The 21,315-nt window shown below is 35.7% G+C and overlaps 1 protein-coding gene across 8 annotated transcripts in view; it reads right to left on the reverse strand.

The window, feature by feature from the left end:
* The window catches only part of cdc42bpb (CDC42 binding protein kinase beta (DMPK-like)), a 197,624-nt gene that overhangs the window by 107,021 nt on the left and 69,288 nt on the right, over window positions 1-21,315 (reverse strand). For all 8 annotated transcript variants that reach the window (XM_039740965.1, XM_039740970.1, XM_039740968.1 and 5 more), the window contains exons 3-4: window positions 2,012-2,095; window positions 960-1,055 (exon numbers count right to left, since the gene is read on the reverse strand). In XM_039740965.1, the coding sequence (XP_039596899.1) occupies window positions 960-1,055; window positions 2,012-2,095 (180 nt within the window). The remainder of the gene's footprint in view (window positions 1-959; window positions 1,056-2,011; window positions 2,096-21,315) is intronic.

Consider the following 21,315-nt stretch of genomic DNA (forward strand, 5'->3'; position numbering starts at 1 on the left):
TGAAGATCACGGCCTGAGGAAGCAAACAGGACAACATCATCTGCAAAAAGCAGTGACCCAATCCTAAATCCACCAAACCGGACCCCTTCAACACCCTGGCTGCGCCTAGAAATTCTGTCCATAAAAGTTATGAACAGAATCGGAATGCCAAAAACATACCAGACAAATATAAAATGCTATGAAGAAATGGCTTTGTTAGAAATTACTTTTCTATATAAGTTTCCCAAGCACCTAACAAAAAAGAGACCATCAGAAACAATAAAAAAAAAAAAGTTAGCATTATTTCAGAAATATTTAATTGTTCCTCTGTTTTATAAACTACAGGATGGGACTGTAAGGCAATGTATATCATGTGCTAAATCATTTTTCCAACCTATTTACAAGCCACAACTCTGGGTGCTCTGTACCTATCTAAATAAGGAAACACGCTCTTAAAGAGAATTTCTCATTAAGCCAAGTACTGCAACATGCCGTTTGCCAAAATTATTACAGTTGGTGGAGCTAAACATCCAAGAATGTTTTACACAATTCAGTATGCTGGTGGAATGTTAAGAATGTTCTAATTATACAGCATAACCTCTTGCTATAGTGGACAGACCCTTGTGATAATAAAAATAACCAATCCACATCACAAGGTAAGTGCTGCCTGAGAATGAAAGCAAAAGTCCACTCAGCCCAAGGTCATAGGTTTGAACAACTTTTGAACCCCCATGATTTCATATAAAAGCTATCCATGCTGTGAATGGGTGAGCATCACTAATTTGTAAAAGAAAACATAAGCAGTCACCCAGGGAGACTTAGTGTTGCAATACATTTAGAGAAGCACCAAGATTTAACACTGTGAGAAACTCGTCAAAAAAGGATCAGACAAGGAGAAGAGTATTAGGCATTTTAAAACTTGACTTGTATTACCCCAACAAATGCAGTGTGTTTGTGTAACAAGAAGAAAATAAATATACCAAATAGTTATCATCTTGAAAGGCATAGTGCAAGGTAGTGATCCACTGGCAGTCTCCATTGACTAAAACATTCCTCTCCTCACGAAAGCAAGCAGTCTACATGAAAGAAAGAGAGTGCAGAGGTTATAGAAACTACAAACACAAACATTTCACAACATCTCAACATCCTTGAACTATAGTCTAAGATCTAATAGCTATTCGACAATAAACAGTCAATTCATATAAAATTACAAGGTCTTTATTAAGGGTATTAGGCTTTACCCATCAATGAGCACGATAAACAACTTAAAGCATAATTCACTGTTTATAGTATCAGACTGCCAGTTCAGTGATTCTATGAGCAAGATTATTGTAGTAATCAGTTTAACAAAATAGATGTTGGTAATTAAAAGGATTAAACATTTAGAAGGTTATTTTCAAAAAATTACATTGGTTATATTAAAAATCAAATGCAATTTTAAAGCTTCAAGACTACACAAGTAATCATTAGTTTTATATCCTGGTGCTAACAGTGTATCAAATTTGACTTTTGTCTTTTTTGTCCCATACAGTATAATCAGAGAAAAAAGTTTTTTTTAAATATATACAGTTTAACGAATATTACTTTAGTTTTAAGCCCAATAAACCTCTGGTATCTATAAGTGTTAATTCTGCCTATATGTGTTAATTCTATATAGATTAAATTTGAGAACAATGTTTATCATGAAGCCTACTCTGTGTCTTTCAGAAAAAAATGTTACTTCGTACCATTTTCCTTTGTCTATTTGAAAATCCTAAAGATAATCTGTGCAAGTGATTAAAAAGAAAATCCAAATGATGAATAGCTGGAGCAATGTTTCTAATATTAGCAAATACCTTTAGAAACCAAAATTTGTTATCTCAGACCAAGATGCCTTAAAGGCCATTGAACAATTCCTTAACTAAACTGTTCTATTTTTTTATTATCAGTTTAACAATATCACACATTTAATTTGTGATTATATGAAAGAGAACATGCATTTTTGTAAAAGGAAAAAAGTTTCATTAAGCACTAGAAACTTATAAATCCTTACTTCAGCTCGCTTCAACATTTCCCACTTGTTAAGAATCTTCATTGCATAAACCCGCTCTGTATTTTTCATTTTAACAACTGCCACCTGAAAAAAAAGAAAACAGTCATCTTACACATGTTAATTACATATTTTTGTTAAACACATCGTTAAGTAATCACTTAAGGCAGTGGTCCTCAATTTCAGTTTGAGAGAGATGCAGTGTCTGCAAGCATTTTTTCCAGCTGAATTTCTTAAATTAGAAGCCAATACATGCTGCTGAACTAAATATTGTTTAACCAATAATTTTGTGCTTCATTTTGGTAGACTTGCTTGTTAAGTTTCTGAACCCTTGGTGACAGGTTTTATTCTTATGCGAATCAATTCACTGTTTTTAATTACTATTTTTCATAGCTGCCAATCCACATTGAAATGTAAATGACAAAGGGTCTGGAAGCTCGCTATCTAACTTGATCCTATTAACACCTGGGTGTGTTCATCATGGAGTATCATGTTTAACAAAATATTACTAATCTGATCCAAAAGCAGGCCTGTGCCAGTTGTCAATTTACTAGATAACTGTGACGACATGCTCCTATGACTGTAGAAAACAATTAACCAGCCTTTTTTTTTTTGATGCACTCGTATCAAGTGCAAAAAACTTCCTAATGCTCTCAGCATAGCTGGCTGTTCATAATAAACAACTGGTTTCCTATTGAAATTCGGTAGATTTATCATTCAAGGAAAGTTGGGAAAATACAATTTCTCATATGTTCCTCAATAATTAACTCCTGTTCAGAATTAACTAGAGCAGTGCACCTTAAATTCCCGGTGAAGAGCATTGCACATCGGGTTAAACTGGGTCACTTTCCTCTGACTGTCATAAAACACTATAAATATCTTGGATTTATTAAGAAAAAAAACACAGAAATTAAAATTCACTTCTTTTAATCTGATGGATAGCATGAAACAAGATGTTAATAAATGGTCAATTCCTCATAAATGCACATATAAAAAAAGACAATTTTGCACAACCCTAAAGTAAAGAGGAGCATGCCATTAGCCAATATCCAGTAACCAATGTTTTTACTGAATTGTGCATAAATTTACTGTTAATAAAAAAAAATTATCCTTTTAACAACAAGACAGAAAAAGATGGTACTTGTATAAAGACTAAGGTAATATAAACAGAAGCTGTTGGTTTTTTTTATGAATGGGAGGATAGACATTAAATAACAACTCTTTCATAATGATATTTGAAGTTAATACTCGTGTGAACATTTGTTAACTTTAACATTCTTTATTTAATTTACTGTGTAAAGACAAGCAATGATATTTTAACTGATACTTTGTACTCATTTTCTAACATAGCACAGCATTCAAACTTCCTAAAGAGTCATGGAGGAAAATCTACTTTAACTGTACCTGCAAATAAAAATAAATTTGCAAAATCTACTTGCCTTATGAGAAATGGACTTCAGGTCAACAAAGTAGTGCAATAATATGAAGTACTCAACAGACTATTTCAGATCTGTTGGACAAAAGCAATATATCCTTATTATTAAACCATTTAATCCCTGATGTCTTCCATATATGATGTATACCCTATATTTATATTTGCAAAAGATTCTTAGACAAAAATGTGTATTAAAACATATATACTGTATATTAACTCCTTATGCCCCAAGGGTTTTGCTGCATTACTGCACCTAAATTGCAAAAATGAATGGCTATTATTCGGCTTATGTAATAAAGGAGCTTCAAATGACTGAGAAGTAGTAAGTATAACACTTCAAATTAATACAAATAGGAACATTTGTTTCACATCAACATCAAATAAACGATCTTTTAGGGATTTCTCTCCAAAAAACTGAATTTTACTGTACACAACCAAGACATTTTATGATGCAATAAATTTACTTTTGTGCCACAGTCTGTCAGCTATCATTGTACCAAGTTTAGGTTTCATTCCCACAGCGTTGCAAAGTTATACTGTTTGGCACAAAGCATCCTCCTTTTTGGAAACACTATGTCCATTCATGGAAAGATTTACTGTATATACTTGCATTTAATTTCTCCCACGATTAGCTGGGGCTTGATTTTACTGCATAATTTCTGGCATTTTATAATGTTGGTCGTATAAGTCGAATGCGGAAAACTCATGCAATTGGTCCAAGAGATTATGATATGCTAACGCTCACCAGAGAGAGTAACCACAGAACACACTGCCTTTTTTTTATTCTATGTATTTTGCCTATGTGACCACACAGTAATACCCAAACTATCTTGAAGCGACAATTGCACTGGTTTTTTTTTTTATATCTCACACCCTCATACACCTTTATCGTAAGAGCATCCCTTATCTATGATGGATCATTCGATCAGAAGAAAATATGAAGCTGGCTTTACATGAAGAGTTGTTGAAGCGGCGAAAGAAATTGGCAACTGCACTGCTGCAACAAAATTCGATGTGCCTGAGAAGCTTATGCGAGATTGGAGGAAGCAAGAAGATGTTTAAAAAAAAAAAAAAAATTCTAATTGTCGTATTTTTGAATGGGCGTATAAGTCGGGGTCTGATTTTATGATCTTTTTCCGGTTTCACGACCAGACTTATACGCGAGTATATATGGTATTCTCCTGTACCTAAACAATATTTCAAAACAAATATTGCAGTTACAGTTATTTATTTTATTGTTTAAAAAAAAAAAATACAGTGGAACCTCGAGATACGAGTTTCATTTGTTCCAGCACTGAGCTTGTATAGCGAATTTCTCGCATCTAGAACAAACTTCCCCATTGAAAATAATGGAAATCCAGTTAATCCATTCAAATATCAACATAAAAATAAATTTTCCTAACAAATAACACTGATAAATAATATATACAAGTGGAACCTCAGTTTGCAAGTAACTTGGTTTCCGAGTGTTTTGCAAGACGAGCTAAATTTTTTAATTAATTTTGACTTGATAAAACGAGCGATGTCTTGCAATGCAAGTAGTATGGATACACTTTGTCTGCTGAGCGTCATGTGAGCATAACTGAGCTGATGCTTCTCTCTCGTGCGCATCTCTCTCTCTCTCTCTCTCTCTCCTTGTCTCTCGCTCGTACACGCGTCTCTCTCCCTCTCTCTCTCATCTCTCTCACTCGCGTACGCGTCTCTCTCTCTCTCTCTTCTTGAGGGCAATCGTCTCCTATTCTCCGTCTGCATGTCCGCGATATTTTTGGATACGCTTATACAGCGAACTGCTACCGCGAAACAATGAAATCACAAGCGCACAAACGCGTAGATCCTCACGCTATGGGAGAACAAGGAACACTGAGTGAGCTGACGGGCTGGCAGCGTCAGCTTGGGTGAATCCTTAAGTCAAGGCGGATCGGGAAACACGTCATGCATACCCACAGCCTGGCTCGTGGCTCGTTACGCGAGCCAATGCTCGTATTTAGATCCGAATTTTTTGCTCATACTTTCCTCTTAGCTTGAATTTCTCGTATACAGAGGTGATCGTATCTAGAGGTTCCACTGTATGTATGTATGTACGTACATACGTACGTACATATATATATATATATATATATATATATATATACATATATATATATATACACATATACATACGTACATACGTACATTCATATATACACACACACAGTACAATCCCTCTTAACCGGCCACCTCGGGACTGGACCGATGACCGGTTGGCGTTTTGGCCAGTTAATCCGATGCATAACTATTTTCATGCAGAAAAACATTTCTAAGGTATGTACTGTACCTCTTCGACGTTCCTGAAGAAACCATATCCACAAAGCTTCATCCACAATTTTGCACACAGGTTTTTTTCTCGTACAACGACTGGACAGATTTTTATCAGACTCCATTTTTCGCACAGAAATCCTCGATGGAACGCCTGTCTCTTCCCCAGTCATTTACCATGCTTTTCCCAACACCAAGTTCTGAACAAATTTTCACCACTGATTCACTGTTATCCAACCACTATAGTGCCTTAAGACGCGCATCCAATGAAACTACAATTTGTTTATGTTTTGTACTCATCATAAAGGGAAACAGTTCGGTAAAAAAAAAAAAATCTGAAAATACTACGCCACCTTCTTTACTTTAAATTCCTAGAATGTTTGCTTCAGTCATACAAAAGTCGTGTTCTTTTATTCGTTCCACATACACTGACGTACTCTTTTTAACTCCAAATCGTTCTTTTATTACCCACTCCACTTGTACTTGTATATAACTTAAATGTAGCCTGGGTGCATTCAACAGCAATTTGGCACTCCACCATACTCCTAGAACGAGCAAAAGAACTCGGCTCTACTTGTCGCAAGGTAGCCAAATAATAATAAAAGGCAAAGCCCTCACTGACTGACTGACTCACTGACTTACTCACTCACTGACTCATCACTAATTCTCCAACTTCCCATATATATATATATACTAGCAAAATAACCGCGCTTTGTAGCGTTGAAGTAGTGTGTTAAAGAAGTAATGAAAAAGAAAAGGAAACATTTTAATAATAACGTAACATGATTGTCAATGTTATTGTTTTGTCACTGTTGTGAGTGATGAGTGTTGTTGTCATATATATATATATTTACACACACACACAAACATATATATATATACATATCTATACATATACACATATATACATACATATATATATCTACATATATACACATACATATACACACACACATAAATACATACACACATACATACATACACACACATATATACACACAAATACATATACAGTGGTGTGAAAAACTATTTGCCCCCTTCCTGATTTCTTATTCATTTGCATGTTTGTCACACAAAATGTTTCTGATCATCAAACACATTTAACCATTAGTCAAATATAACACAAGTAAGCACAAAATGCAGTTTTTAAATGATGGTTTTTATTATTTAGGGAGAAAAAAATTCAAACCTACATGGCCCTGTGTGAAAAAGTAATTGCCCCCTTATTAAAAAATAACCTAACTGTGGTGTATCACACCTGAGTTCAATTTCCACAGCCACTCCCAGGCCTGATTACTGCCACACCTGTTTCAATCAAGAAATCACTTAAATAGAAGCTGCCTGACACAGAGAAGTAGGCCAAAAGCACCTCAAAAGCTGGACATCATGCCAAGATCCAAAGAAATTCAGGAACAAATGAGAACAGAAGTAATTGAGATCTATCAGTCTGGTAAAGGTTATAAAGCCATTTCTAAAGCTTTGGGACTCCAGCAAACCACAGTGAGAGCCATTATCCACAAATGGCAAAAACATGGAACAGTGGTGAACCTTCCCAGGAGTGGCGGCCGACCAAAATTACCCCAAGAGCGCAGAGACGACTCATCCGAGAGGTCACAAAGACCCCAGGACAACGTCTAAAGAACTGCAGGCCTCACTTGCCTCAATTAAGGTCAGTGTTCACGACTCCACCATAAGAAAGAGACTGGGCAAAAACGGCCTGTATGGCAGATTTCCAAGAAGCAAACCACTGTTAAGTAAAAAGAACATTAGGGCTCGTCTCAATTTTGCTAAGAAACATCTCAATGATTGCCAAGACTTTTGGGAAAATACCCTGTGGACTGATGAGACAAAAGTTGAACTTTTTGGAAGGCAAATGTCCCGTTACATCTGGCGTAAAAGGAACACAGCATTTCAGAAAAAGAACATCATACCAACAGTAAAATATGGTGGTGGTAGTGTGATGGTCTGGGGTTGTTTTGCTGCTTCAGGACCTGGAAGGCTTGCTGTGATAGACGGAACCATGAATTCTACTGTCTACCAAAAATCCTTAAGGAGAATGTCTGGCCATCTGTTCATCAACTCAAGCTGAAGCGATCTTGGGTGCTGCAACAGGACAATGACCCAAAACACACCAGCAAATCCACCTCTAAATGGCTGAAGAAAAACAAAATGAAGACTTTGGAGTGGCCTAGTCAAAGTCCTGACCTGAATCCAATTGAGATGCTATGGCATGACCTTAAAAAGGTGGTTCATGTTAGAAAACCCTCAAATAAAGCTGAATTACAACAATTCTGCAAAGATGAGTGGGCCAAAATTCCTCCAGAGCGCTGTAAAAGCCTCATTGCAAGTTATCAAACGCTTGATTGCAGTTATTGCTGCTAAGGGTGGCCCAACCAGTTATTAGGTTCAGGGGGCAATTACTTTTTCACACAGGGCCATGTAGCTTTGGATTTTTTCTCCCTAAATAATAAAAACCATCATTTAAAAACTGCATTTTGTGTTTACTTGTGTTATATTTGACTAATGGTTAAATGTGTTTGATGATCAGAAACATTTTGTGCGACAAACATGCAAAAGAATAAGAAATCAGGAAGGGGCAAATAGGTTTTCACACCACTGTATATATATATATATATATATACATACACACACACATATATAAACATATATATATACATATACATACATATCTACATATATACACACACAGCTATTTCGTATCAGTGCAATACGCTGTTTGTTAAAACGGATGACACCCGCTCTTACATGCAAGTCTGCGTGGATATTATGAACTATCGTATTTGTTCAAGTTCTATTTAAATTTTAAATAGAAGGAATTTTTATTTAGTCGACAGAAATATCTTTGGTAGGAATGGTAAAAACAGACAGGAATATTATTCCTGAATAAATCAACTCAAACCTTAAACAACTTATAATATTTTGCTCTCCATAAAAATATATCCTGTCTAAATTATACAAGTTAGAAATAAAGTAAACATTAAAAGAACAAACATTCAAATTTCTTTACTCTTATGTAATTTTATATTTTATAAAAATAAACTTAGATTTTAAATATCCCAAAAGATTTTGCTCTCCATAAAAATATATCCTGTCAAAATTATACAAATTCAAATATGAACATGCTGCATAACAAAACCTGGAAATATAAATAAAATGTGTTCCTTTCAGCAATAACAAATCAAATCATTCAGTTGTCTTTGCTCATATGTCATTTTAGAGCTGGACGCCTGGCATCTTTTTTTGGCAACAGGTTCGTTTCTGTTTGGTGTGAGGTTCTGTGTTGTGGAGATTCTCAGGATGGATTGCAGGTGCTCATCAGTGAGGCGACTCCTGTGTGCTGTTTTGTTAGTCTTTATCACTGAGAAGAGCTTCTCACACAGATATGTGCTACCAAACATGCACAAGGTTCGAGCCACATGTAGACGGACTTTTTGTTCTTCAAAGTCACCAAAGCGCGTGCAAACTCAGTGCGCTCAGTTTATCAGCAAAGTGCGATTTGGGAACACCGTAGTGACGACTTGGTTTAACATTACTTGGTAATAGGGAAAGTGGGGCAAGTGGTTGTGTCTCCCATAAAAGCAGTCTCAATTGAAATCACTTTGTGATTGTGCACGGGTAAAAACGTCCGCTGAAGTGTCAGATTCTTATTTAATTCTTCTGCTTTCTGTATCTTCTGCATTGCATTCAGGTCTTTCAGGTTACCCTGATGTTTTGTTTTATAGTGCCGTCTTAGATTAAATTCTGTAATTACAGCCACATTAGCTCCACAAATGAGACACACGGGTTCAGTAAACATATACTCAGCCTCCCATCGGTTTTAAAGGCTCTATTTTCAGAATCAACTTTTCTCTTCAGCATCGTGTGAGCTAGCTTCGCAATAACTTGCAGCATCTTAAGGTAGACTTGATTAACGCGTTAACTGTTAGCAAGGCAGCTGAAGCGCTGCATTATGGGATCTGTAGTTTATTGTGTTACCAGCGCTTCATATACCCGGCTTTAATAACAATAATACAGTATATAAAATGATCTCGGGCGGATATAATTACACGCCGGGCGGATGTGGCCCGCCCTTGAGTTTGACACATATGGACTAAATAGAACTTGAAAAGATATATTTTTCAAATGTGATCGCGCAATTCAGATAGAGTTGACGCGCACTACAGCCTGCATGCCTCAATAAGTCATCCTCGCCTTGCCCTTACTTTTTACCGTTCATCTAATGAATACACTGAGTATGGCTTTACCAAAACAATCACTGATGGCGAATAAAGTATCCATTATTCAAGTATGTAGATCGGGTTATATATATATACATACATACATACATATATATATATATATATATATATACACATATATATATATATATATATATATATATATATACCAGCGTATCGCAGCGAGAAGTAGTGTGTTAAAAAGCTAGAAAAGAAAAGGGAACATTTTAAAAATAACGTAACATGACTGTCAATATACAGTATTTGTTTTGTGAGTATTACTGGGTGTTGCTGTCATCAAGGATTTGACTATCATTATTTCTTTCAATCAGGTTCGTATTTGTAGGATGTGTTGTGTTCAAGTTACATTCCGTGTTTGTCAATCGTTGTAAAGATAACAGGTTTCATTCATCGATTCGTTTCTTACTGCATCAATAAACAGCTCGTCTTCTTCTTTATCTGAGACCTGACACACTGCATGCACGGGTTTTTACACTGTCTTCCTTTAGCGGGACATTGACTTTTCCAACATGTGCTTTGTTTCCGCAGTAGTTGGATTTATGAATATGCTTGTATGTATGAGACGCTTCATATTTTTTGCTGCCTTTTCAATTGTGTAATTCAGTTTTGTTCAGCGCTCTTTGGAACTGTTGCCTTTTATCTGTGCACTCGTCAGTTCACGTGAGCGCTCGGTGTACATGCATCGAAGGTTCCCAGCTGTGCTGGTGCCATCTCGTGCTATGTCCGTGGCTGTATTTAATGTTACCTTAGTCCTGGCACTTAAAACTTTCTCTCGCAGTTTCGCTGAGTTTGTGTCAAACACCACCCTGACCATCTCATCTTCCTCTCCATAAGCACAGTCCTTAACCCGTGAATATTTAGTGGCAGTTTGCTATTGGATTGCCGCTGACGGACGGCCTTATATGGGCAGGCACTAAATTACAAACGCCAGCGCAGCCTGTCTATGAACTTAATTTAAAGTGTAGGTTTACATCGTGCTTTGTTTCAGTAGCAGAACTCATCAATATGGTTGTATATGTCACTTTCGCCGCTTCTTATTGTTTCGCTGCATTCTCAATTATATAATGCATATTTTCTTCAGCGCTTTTTGAGGTCTTCCTGGTTTTTTATGTACTGCGTGATTACGTGGGATGCGTGATGATGTCACACGAAACTCCGCCCCCACGGCGTTGAAGCTCATCTCCATTACAGTAAATGGGGAAAAACTGCTTCCAGTTATAACCATTACGCGTAGAATTTCGATATAAAACCTGCCCAACTTTTGTAAGGAAGCTGTAAGGAATGAACCTGCCAAATTTCAGCCTTCCACCCACACGGGAAGTTGGAGAATTAGTGATGAGTGAGTGAGTGAGTGAGTGAGTGAGGGCTTTGCCTTTTATTAGTATAGATATATATATATATATATATATATATACATACATACACACACACACACACATATATATACATAATACATATCTACATATATACTGTATATACATATATATATATATATATATATACACAAATCTACATATATATATTAGGGGTGGGACTCAATTAAAAAAATTAATCTAATTAATTAGAGGCTGTGTAATAATTAATCTTGATTAATCGTATGTAAATCACACATGAAAATTTGCCCCAAATCGCAAATGTTTTTTTTTTTAATTTAAAATGGTTTTAGTGGGCGACAGAATCAAATAATAGACATGGACATGAATATTGTAAACTCAAGCTCTTTTAATTTCTGAAAAAAATGCTTTTAAACTGCATTTCAATTCAAAACAGAAACAAAAATATCATCCCTGGCTAAAATTGGGCAGACTTCAAAATAAAGTGGTAGTTTAAGTACTTTAAGTACACTTTCAGAATGGTATTGTCATTAAATAATAATAACAAAAATTTCAACATAAAGTGCAGTTTTTCTTCTTAAAAAAATAAGGCAGAAACATAAAAGGTAATTTGACCAGCTTCACCTTTAAACTGTGAGTAACCTTAGCCAAAATTATTTTGTACATTAGGCTAAAACAGTGTGATCATTGAACATTTTGTAATTAGATGTAATTAGAATTACTAACGGTCACGGAAGTCCAATGATCCCCAGTAAGAGCCACAAAGTCCGCTTTCTGTAATGCATCTAATTTTGCTTGCTTTTCAGTGTGCACAAAACCATGCTTTTATCAAGGCTTACATCAGGTAGTCTTTTAAAATGAAATTTTCCTCTGATCAGTCGTAGGAACGCGCTTTATTCCGACTCTAACATTTTTGTAGCTCTTATGTGTGCATCAGTGTAATCGATGTACCAGGAAATCATGCATTAACAAAAGCTCCCCTTTGCTTGGAATTGAAAGTGTGATTAAATGCGTTATTTTTTAACGCGTTATGGAGTACATGCATCGAAGCTTCTCAGCTGTGCTTGTGCTAAGAAAAGGAAACATTTTAAAAATAACGTAACATGATTGTGAGTATAATAGTTTTGTGACTGTTATGAGTGTTGCTGTCATCAAGAATTTGATTATAATTTCTTTCAATCAGGTTCGTATTTGGACAGTTTGCACAAAACCACACTTTTATCAAGGCTTCCGTCGGGTAGTCTTTTGAAATGAAATTTGCCTCCGATCAGTCTTAGGAACGCGCTTTGTATCCATTATTCATAAAGCTTCAATTGGTGATCTGTCTTTTTGCGTTAACCGCATATTTTTTTCATACGTCTCAAACCAAGAGGATGCGAGGGTAAAATGAATTGGGAAGCGCGCGTACATACTCAGGGCACCCCCTCTCGGGAATCGAACCTCGGACATCGGCGCTAGAGGCGAAGCATCTACCATTGCACCACGGCGTGTGGTTTGTCTATTTGAGAGTATGTAGATTGGGGTATATATATACACATATATACCCACACTTCGCAGCGGAGAAGTAGTGTGTTAAAGAAGTTATGAAAAAGAAAAGGGAACATTTTAAAAATAACGTAACATGATTGTCAATATACAGTTATTGTTTTGTGAGTGTTATGAGTGTTGCTGTCATCAAGGATTTGATTATCATTATTTCTTTCAATCAGGTTCATATTTGTAGGATGTGTTGTGTTCAAGTTACATTCCGTGTTTGTCAATCGTTGTAAAGATAACAGGTTTCATTCATCGTTTCTTACTGCATCAATAAACAGCTCGTCATCCTCTTTATCTGAGACGTGACACACTGCGTGCACGAGTTTATTTTTTACACTGTCTTCCTTTAGCGGGACATTGACTTTTTCCACCCTACGGCTGTATTTAATGTTAGCTAAGACCCGGCACTTAAAAGTTTCTCTTGCAGTTTCGCTAAGTTTGTACCAAATACCACCCTGACCATCTCATCTTCCTCTGCATAAGCACAGTCCTTTACCCGTGAATATTTAGCGGCAGTGTTTCTATTGGATTGCCACTGACGGACGGCGTTACATGGGCAGGCACTAAATTACGGGCATCAAGCAGAAGTCTATTATAGTATATGGACGAAAAAGTAGGTTCCAGTTACGCATAGAATTTCGAAATGAAACCTGCCCAACTTTTGTAAGTAAGCTGTAAGGAATGAGCCTGCCAAATTTCAGCCTTCTACCTATACGGGAAGTTGGAGAATTAGTGACTTTGGAAAGTTCAATATGGCAGCCGACAGTGGCGTCATACCACCGAAATATGTACGTACATCGGTTTTGGTTAGCGCAGGGAAGCCACCTACCAAATTTCGTGAAGATGGGGTAAGCCTTCTACCTACTCGGGAAGTTGGAAAATTAGTGGCGTTGGAAAGTTCAATATGGCGGCCATACCATACACCGGTTTCGGTTCGCGCAGGGAAGCCGCCTACCAAATTTCGTGAAGATGGGGCCATAAAAAAGAAAGTTCAACATGGCGGACGTTGTCGACCGTTACGTGTAGAATTTTGAAACGAAACCTGCTTAACTTTTGTAAGTAAGCTATAAGGAATAAGCCTGCCAAATTTCAGCCTTCTACCTACACGGGAAGTAGGAAAATGAGTGAGTGTGTGAGTGAGTAAGTGAGTAAGTAAGTGAGTGAGGGCTTTGCCTTTTATTAGTATAGATTATATAAAAAAAAAAATCTTGGGAGGGAGACGAGACATGATCTTCTGGGAAGACAATTTGACGTCCCGGTAGAGACACTAACGTCACGCAAGACAAGGCAGTGAGACATTTAAAGCAAGTTTACGGACATCTAACCAAGCAGTTATTGGAATGCTTTTGGCAGACAGACATCATCTGCTCCCAGCTCTTAAAACAACGACAAGCGACAAGCAGAACACACAGCTTGCTAGCAGCAGGAAGCCAGCAGATGATCTGACCGCTTCTCCTTAGGGTGCATATCCATGTAGTGATTTAGAAACCAGCAGCAAAATTTTAAAATCAATTCTAAAAATAACTGGCAACAAGTGCAAAGAGGCTAAAATTGGAGATACAGAGGCAAACATTTTGAACCAACTGAACCTGGGTATCGGGTATTTATTGATCCCTGAATACCATGAGTTACAGTAATCAAGCCGAGAAAAGAATACTAAGATATAAAAAAGGCTTAACCTTGGCTAAAAGACAAAGCTGGAAAAAGAAACTCTTGACCACAGAATTAATTTGTTTCTCAAAAGAGAGCTTACTGTCAAAAATAACCTCAAGATTTCAACCTTGGGTGAAGAAAACTTTGCAAAATTCTACAAAAGAGCCAAGAAGTTCAAAAGCAATAATACGCTTTGGAGGCAGGACCAGCTATCAGTACTTCTATTTTATTTTGATTTAGATCAAGGATCTTAGTTCAACAAGACAATTGTGCTGCTCAATTGCACACAGGAATATAAACCTGCATGTCACTGTGAAAAGAAAATATTAAACTTCCTAAAAATAGCTTGTATAGAAAGTTCCTTGAGGAACACCACATTTAATAGGAGCAGCAGACGAAAAAGAGGAATTGAAAGTCGCTGAAAATTCAGATATCATCTGAATCAGTTAAGAGCAGCCCCTTTAAACCCCACTAGATGCTCAAGCTGCAAAAGCAAGATTTCATGATCAGTATTGTCAAAGGCTGCAGAAAGGTCTAGGAGGGACAAGAACTGCTGTCCTACCTGAGTCAGTAATAAGAGAGATGTAATTAGTTTTATAATACTGTATTTGAAATTGCCAGACTAATATGCAGAAGAATACACAATGAAAAACAAAGATGTTAACAATTATTAATAACAAAATAAAGGTATCTAACATACATTACATTTTAGTTTTTACTAATATTAATCAAAAAGGGAATGGTTTTGTTTTGGATAGAATTGTCAATATTCAGTGGCCTTCACTCTTCCTTTAAAAATAAATACAGGAACAGAAAGAACGTAAACAGTACAGTCAAGATGCAGACTCAACCTATACATTGACTTGGAGTTATTTAGAAATTTGTTTGACCTGAAGTCAATTGTGAATACTTCTTTTGATATGAATTGACATGTGCACTGTTCACTGTATAATTTTTGTAAATCAAAAGTACAGAAATTTAAAACTTTCAATTTTTTTTTTATTTTATATCAACCTATCTACTGTCCTTACATAAAAAGTATTAAAAAAGGCATTTGATTCTGTGATCATCCACCACTGTTGTCTTCCGTGGACGTCCAGGTCTTTTTGCTTTGCTGAGTTCACCAGTGCTTGCTTTCTTTCTCAGAATGTACCAAACTGTAGATTTTGCCACTCGTGATATTGTAGCAATTTCTCTGATGTTTTTTTTCTGTTTTTGCAGCTTAAGGATGGATTCTTTCACCTGCATGGAGAGCTCCTTTGACCACATGTTGTCTGTTCACAGCAAAATCTTCCACATGCAAGCACCACACCTCAAATCAACTCCAGGCCTTTCATCTGCTTAATTGATAAGGACATAACAATGGACTTGCCCACACCTGCCCATGAAATAGCCCTTGAGTCAATTGTCCAATTACTTTTGAGCCCCTGAAATAAAGGGACTGTGTTAAAAAAATGCTTTAGTTTCCTCACATTTTTATGCAATCATTTTGTTCAACCAACTGAATTAAAGCTGAAAGTCTGCACTTCAACTGCATCTGAGTTTTTCATTTAAAATTCACTGTGGTAATGTACAGAACCAAAATTAGAAAAAAGTTGTCTCTGTCCAAATATTTATGGACCTAACTGTAGAACCTTTTTATTGAACAAATTTTGCAAACAACTTAAACTAAAATTTTGACAACATATTTTCAACCATCCAAAGAGGCATTTAGACTTAGTTAAATATCCAGAGGTACTTGTCAAAAGTTGTATTGCACTGAGCATGTCTTAGAAAAGGAATAAATATAAATATTTTTTGTAAACTAACTACACTTTCTGTTAATGTTGACAATCTCTGTCCACTGACACATTAAAGTGACTTTTTAAACATCATTAAACTGCATAATATTTACACTAATAAATAATAACAATAAAATAAATAATAGTGCAACTTCCAGTAATAATACTATTACTTCAAGCCCAGGTGCATTACACACTATTCACCAAATAAAAATAAAATAAAACAAGTGCAACATGGTGATGACATCTTTACCAACTGAACCATTATTTAGGCAAATCGCATTAATATGGACCTTGCTTCAAGCTATGCGATATGCATAAATAATAAAACTGCAACTTGCATTTATAATGCTATTTGTGGAATAGTCCTACGGAATCGTATTAGGGCCACAGTAAAGAAAAAAAAATATGGACACAGGGAAGAAAAAAAAAAAACTACATGTCGAGAATAAAGTCAACATGTCGACTTTATTCTCGACATTTCCACTTTAATCTCAATGCTTATGTTGAGATTTAAGTCGACATTTCCACTTTATTCTCATAGTTTATTTTATAATTAAAGTAGAATGTCGTAAACTATACTTCATCGTAAAATCAATGTTTAATTTACTACATTTTCTCAAACCCCATCATAAATTAATGTAGCACATTAAATGCTTTGTGTTAAGTGTTCCCTGACCCAGTTGTTAATCACTACGCGCTTCTTAAACTGACTTCCTCTACAGTAAGTGGAGGCGCAGGCAGCGATCACCGCACATAATACATTCACTTCACTTGACTTAGAATGCTGAGATATATACTTGATATCATTTTCAGGATGAAATGCATTAAAGCAGGTATTAAACATGCATGGTAGTGTGGCGGTAGTGCTGGTACGAGCAATACATACACTAGCAGGGTCAATATAGCATAACAAAATCCCATATACTACATGACTTTGAAAGGAAACTAAAGCATGCCGAGTAACCCCACCAGAAAAACATGCAAATTCAAGGCAACATCAGAGATCCCCTTGCTGCGAGGCAGCAGTGCAACCTTCACGCCACCATTCCCCCACATGATTAATACATGCTTTAATGCATTTCATCATGAAAATGATATCAAGTATTTATCTTAGCATTCTAAATGTTCAGGGAGCAGGAATATCATGAAATTAATGTATTCTGTGTGCTGCCTGAGCCTCCTCTTAGTGCAAGAGGAAGTCAGTTTAAGAAGCACGTAGCAAGTAACATGGCTCGGGGAACACTTAACACAAAGCATTCAATGAGCTACATAACTTATGATGGGGTTTGAGAAAATCTAGTAAATTAAATATTCGTTTTAAGATGAAGTTTAGTTTATGATGTTCTACTTTAATGACAAATTATGAGAATAAAGTCAACATGTCGACTTTAATCTCGACCTAAACGGTAAGAATAAAGTAGAAATGTCAAGAATAAAGTCAACATGTCGACTTTATTCTCGTCATAAGCGTCGAGATTAAAGTGGGAATGTTGAGAATAAAGTCAACATGTCGTCACACTATTACACAGTACCCAGGTACATTACACAGTATTGGGGAAAAAAAAACAAGTACAACTTGGCTTGCAGTATTATCCAGTAGTATAAAAACAGTACATAATGGTCCACATTAAAACCAAATTATCTCCAAGCAACAGACGTGATTCCTTTTTTTGGGAAAAGTTCTTCTGTGTCATCATGTTCAAGTTTATCGTCTGCTACAGCTTCAGTTTCGGAATGTTCTATGTCCATTTTCACCGCGCAATACCTCCACTACCGCATGTACTCCGCTGCATACATGTTTAGCGGTGTAGCAGTGAAAAAGGGCCCCCATTAAATAGTTTCCCACTGCGCCACGTTCTGAACGTTGTTTAGGCAATTTAAACCAGTGTTGCGGTATAAGAAAAATCCATATCATAACAAAAATAAACGGTTTTCGGTATGAACTGGTATACCGCCCAGCACTACTATAACATACATGAGATAATATTTAGATAATCTTTAAACTCTCGCTTAATTTTTTAAGAATGTGAACCTTGGCAGGACTTCTGTGCCCCCAAAATATGACTGGAAAAAACAAGTTTTCTGCAGTCTATTGAGGATAAGTTTATGGAGAGAGACTTATTAACTTAGTTGGAAAATACATTTTTAAAAAAAATAACATATTATTTTGAATCAAATCGCAAATCATCAGGCACAAATCGAGAATCAAATTGAACTGACAAGTCACTATCAATTCACAAATCTACACATCATCCATGCAATCTGCATGCATTCTCACAGAAGCTTGTGTGTAAATATTAGCTGTCGCATACGAAATATTTCCTGCCTTTACACAGAGCTGTGACATGTAGTACAAATGATCAATTATAGACAACTATATACAGTATCATTGGAAAGGTGTGCAATTTAGTTAGCTCCAGTCAGAATCCAATGTCAATAAGTCTTTCATTGTATGTGGCTTGACAGGATCTTACATAAAAGCAGATTTTGGCGGTGACACACTATTCACCACAATACATAAGTGAGCAAATCACATATTTTACTAATGAAGGAGAGCACATAGCATGGGAAACGTTTTTCTTTTTTTTTTTTAAATAAGACACCCTTTGGTATGTAAAAATAACATTACTGCTTTAGAATGACTTGTGGATTTACTGTAAAAAACACAAACAACTTTGAAATATGGTAGTATCCTGCTGGTGGGGCACCTTGTGCATAAGTTTACACATAACAAAGCAAGCATATACAGTAAATAACATTAATGGAACAATAAATAAATAGTTCATAGCCATATGAAATTTAAATTAGCCTGCTGTGAGTAGGTGTGGATGTGAACAGTGGGGAGCTAGAAGCAAATCCAGCAACAGTTCCTGACTTGTGCCCAGTAGTGTTAAAATAAACTTTTGCACCCTGAAATGGTACCCTTAACTGAATAAAATATTTAAAAAATGGTCGTCTGGCATAACAAAGGCAGGTTTGAAGTATGGTTGTATTACTATTAAGTTGTATTACTATATTAAGAAGGCACCTTTACTCAAGGCAGCATTAAAGAAATAACCTAAATAAATATCAGCAACCATACAAAGCATCTGCATGTCACAAGTTAGTGCAAATTTAATAGTTAATTAAGAATAGCAGACCTTCAGTAGTGTAGTGCTATAATTAGCATTTTGTCTAGATACTATACAAACAACAAATAGTCAAGAGCGCAGTAAATAAAAAGATAGAAAACTGGACAGTAAAAAGCTGTTCAGTAATTCAGTGACAAGAAGAATACAGGGTAAGGATTTCTAAGGTGTTCTGTGAAGAGTTGGGTGTTCAAGAGGAACCCTCCTTACTGAGCTCTAAATTTAATCATGCAGGACAAAATTTCAAACTCTATGCAAACCTTACGGCAAATGTATGAACGGTGATAAAAATTAATGACAGCTAATAGCGCAGCTGACACTCAAGTATTCCGACATGGAGCATGGTTATACATGTGTATCAATGCATTCACTATAAGCGGTATGTGGCACACCTTTCTGCATATTTCTATCAGCTGCATTTCACAGATATATCTTCAGTTCTTAGGAACAATAATTTGTCAATTTTACTCCAAATACTTTTCACAATTACTTTAAACAATTTAAAAATAACCTGTTTTTTCTTTATTCATTCTTTTGAATAAAAAGTCTTCTGTGAGACATACAAAAACCTTTAAAGGCTTTTACTTAAGTTCTGAGACTGCCTTTTCTCAAGGCAAAGGATTTGCCACTGATCTCATATTTGCTATCATGGCACAATTTATAACCCACCCAAAAAAATCACTTTGGTTATCAGTGTATGCAAACTATGTTAAACAAACTGAAAAACAAAGTTACAGCTGGAAGCCGCAACATGGCTATTCTGGGTCTTTAAAAGACAAGGAAGCAAAGGTCTATAAGCCACAGGAATAGTTATTTACTACAGAGTTGCCAATAGGTGATCTAAAAAGAGGAAGTGTGTCTTTAAATCCAAAAGGAAACACACCAAAATTATTTAATTACTTGGAAGCATGAGCTCAGCACTTTCATACATTAAAAATGTGTTAGGAATCATTGTTCTGCCAAAATAAATCCAAAATATAATGACCATTTTCATGAAATCTCTTCTGTATCTAGTTTTCAAAACCCAAGAGGTTTAAATTGAGCATTTCCTTAATAAGTATTTACAAGAAAGTTAATAGAATGTCATCTTCTCCTATGGGTTTTTGTTTAATTCAGTTTAGCTATGGATATATTCAATGTTGCAGCCATTTCCTAGGAAATACATCTTTAATCAAAACTCAAGCAATAAATTAAAAACAAAAATAAAAAACAGTGAAGTGTAAATCATATTAGAGAAAAGGTTGTCACTTAACATGTTGAAATTTGAATGATAAGCAGATGCACAGAGAGAATAAACTTGGATGCCCAAGGGAAAATTCACATGCTCCTGCAACTGCAAATGACAAGAAGTGCACAAACTATACTACAGCATTCACAAATTACATGCCAAAACTTCTCAAAATACATACTGTACTCACTGCATATAATGTACACATGCATAAGTGCCTTAACTGACATTTGTATATTATGTTTCAAAAAATTTTCCATGTTTATTATATCTGTTTAGTTATTTTGAAAGTTTAATTATACAAATATGTAAAAAAAAAAAAAAAATTAAAAAAACAAAACAAAGTCATTTTGGTTTTTGCACCTGGTCATGACAATATAACAAAGAATGACTAAAATATAAAACTAAAGAAGAAATTAATGACAAATGTGACTGACAATAATACATGCATAAACAACCTTAAATACTTAAGTCTAAAATTATTTACACGCTAATAGTATTTAAGGAATTTAACATGGTTAAAGAAAATCATATCCTGCATAGCAAACTAGTAAGAGTATGTGTAAGACATGAGAAAACTTGATATAATACATACTTCTAAGATGTTTTGAACCAAAAGTCGCATTATGTCTTTTTTCAAGACAAAGTTATTTCT

This window comes from Polypterus senegalus, chromosome 18 (genome assembly GCF_016835505.1).
Source record: "Polypterus senegalus isolate Bchr_013 chromosome 18, ASM1683550v1, whole genome shotgun sequence".
In the NCBI taxonomy this organism is placed as follows: domain Eukaryota; kingdom Metazoa; phylum Chordata; class Cladistia; order Polypteriformes; family Polypteridae; genus Polypterus; species Polypterus senegalus.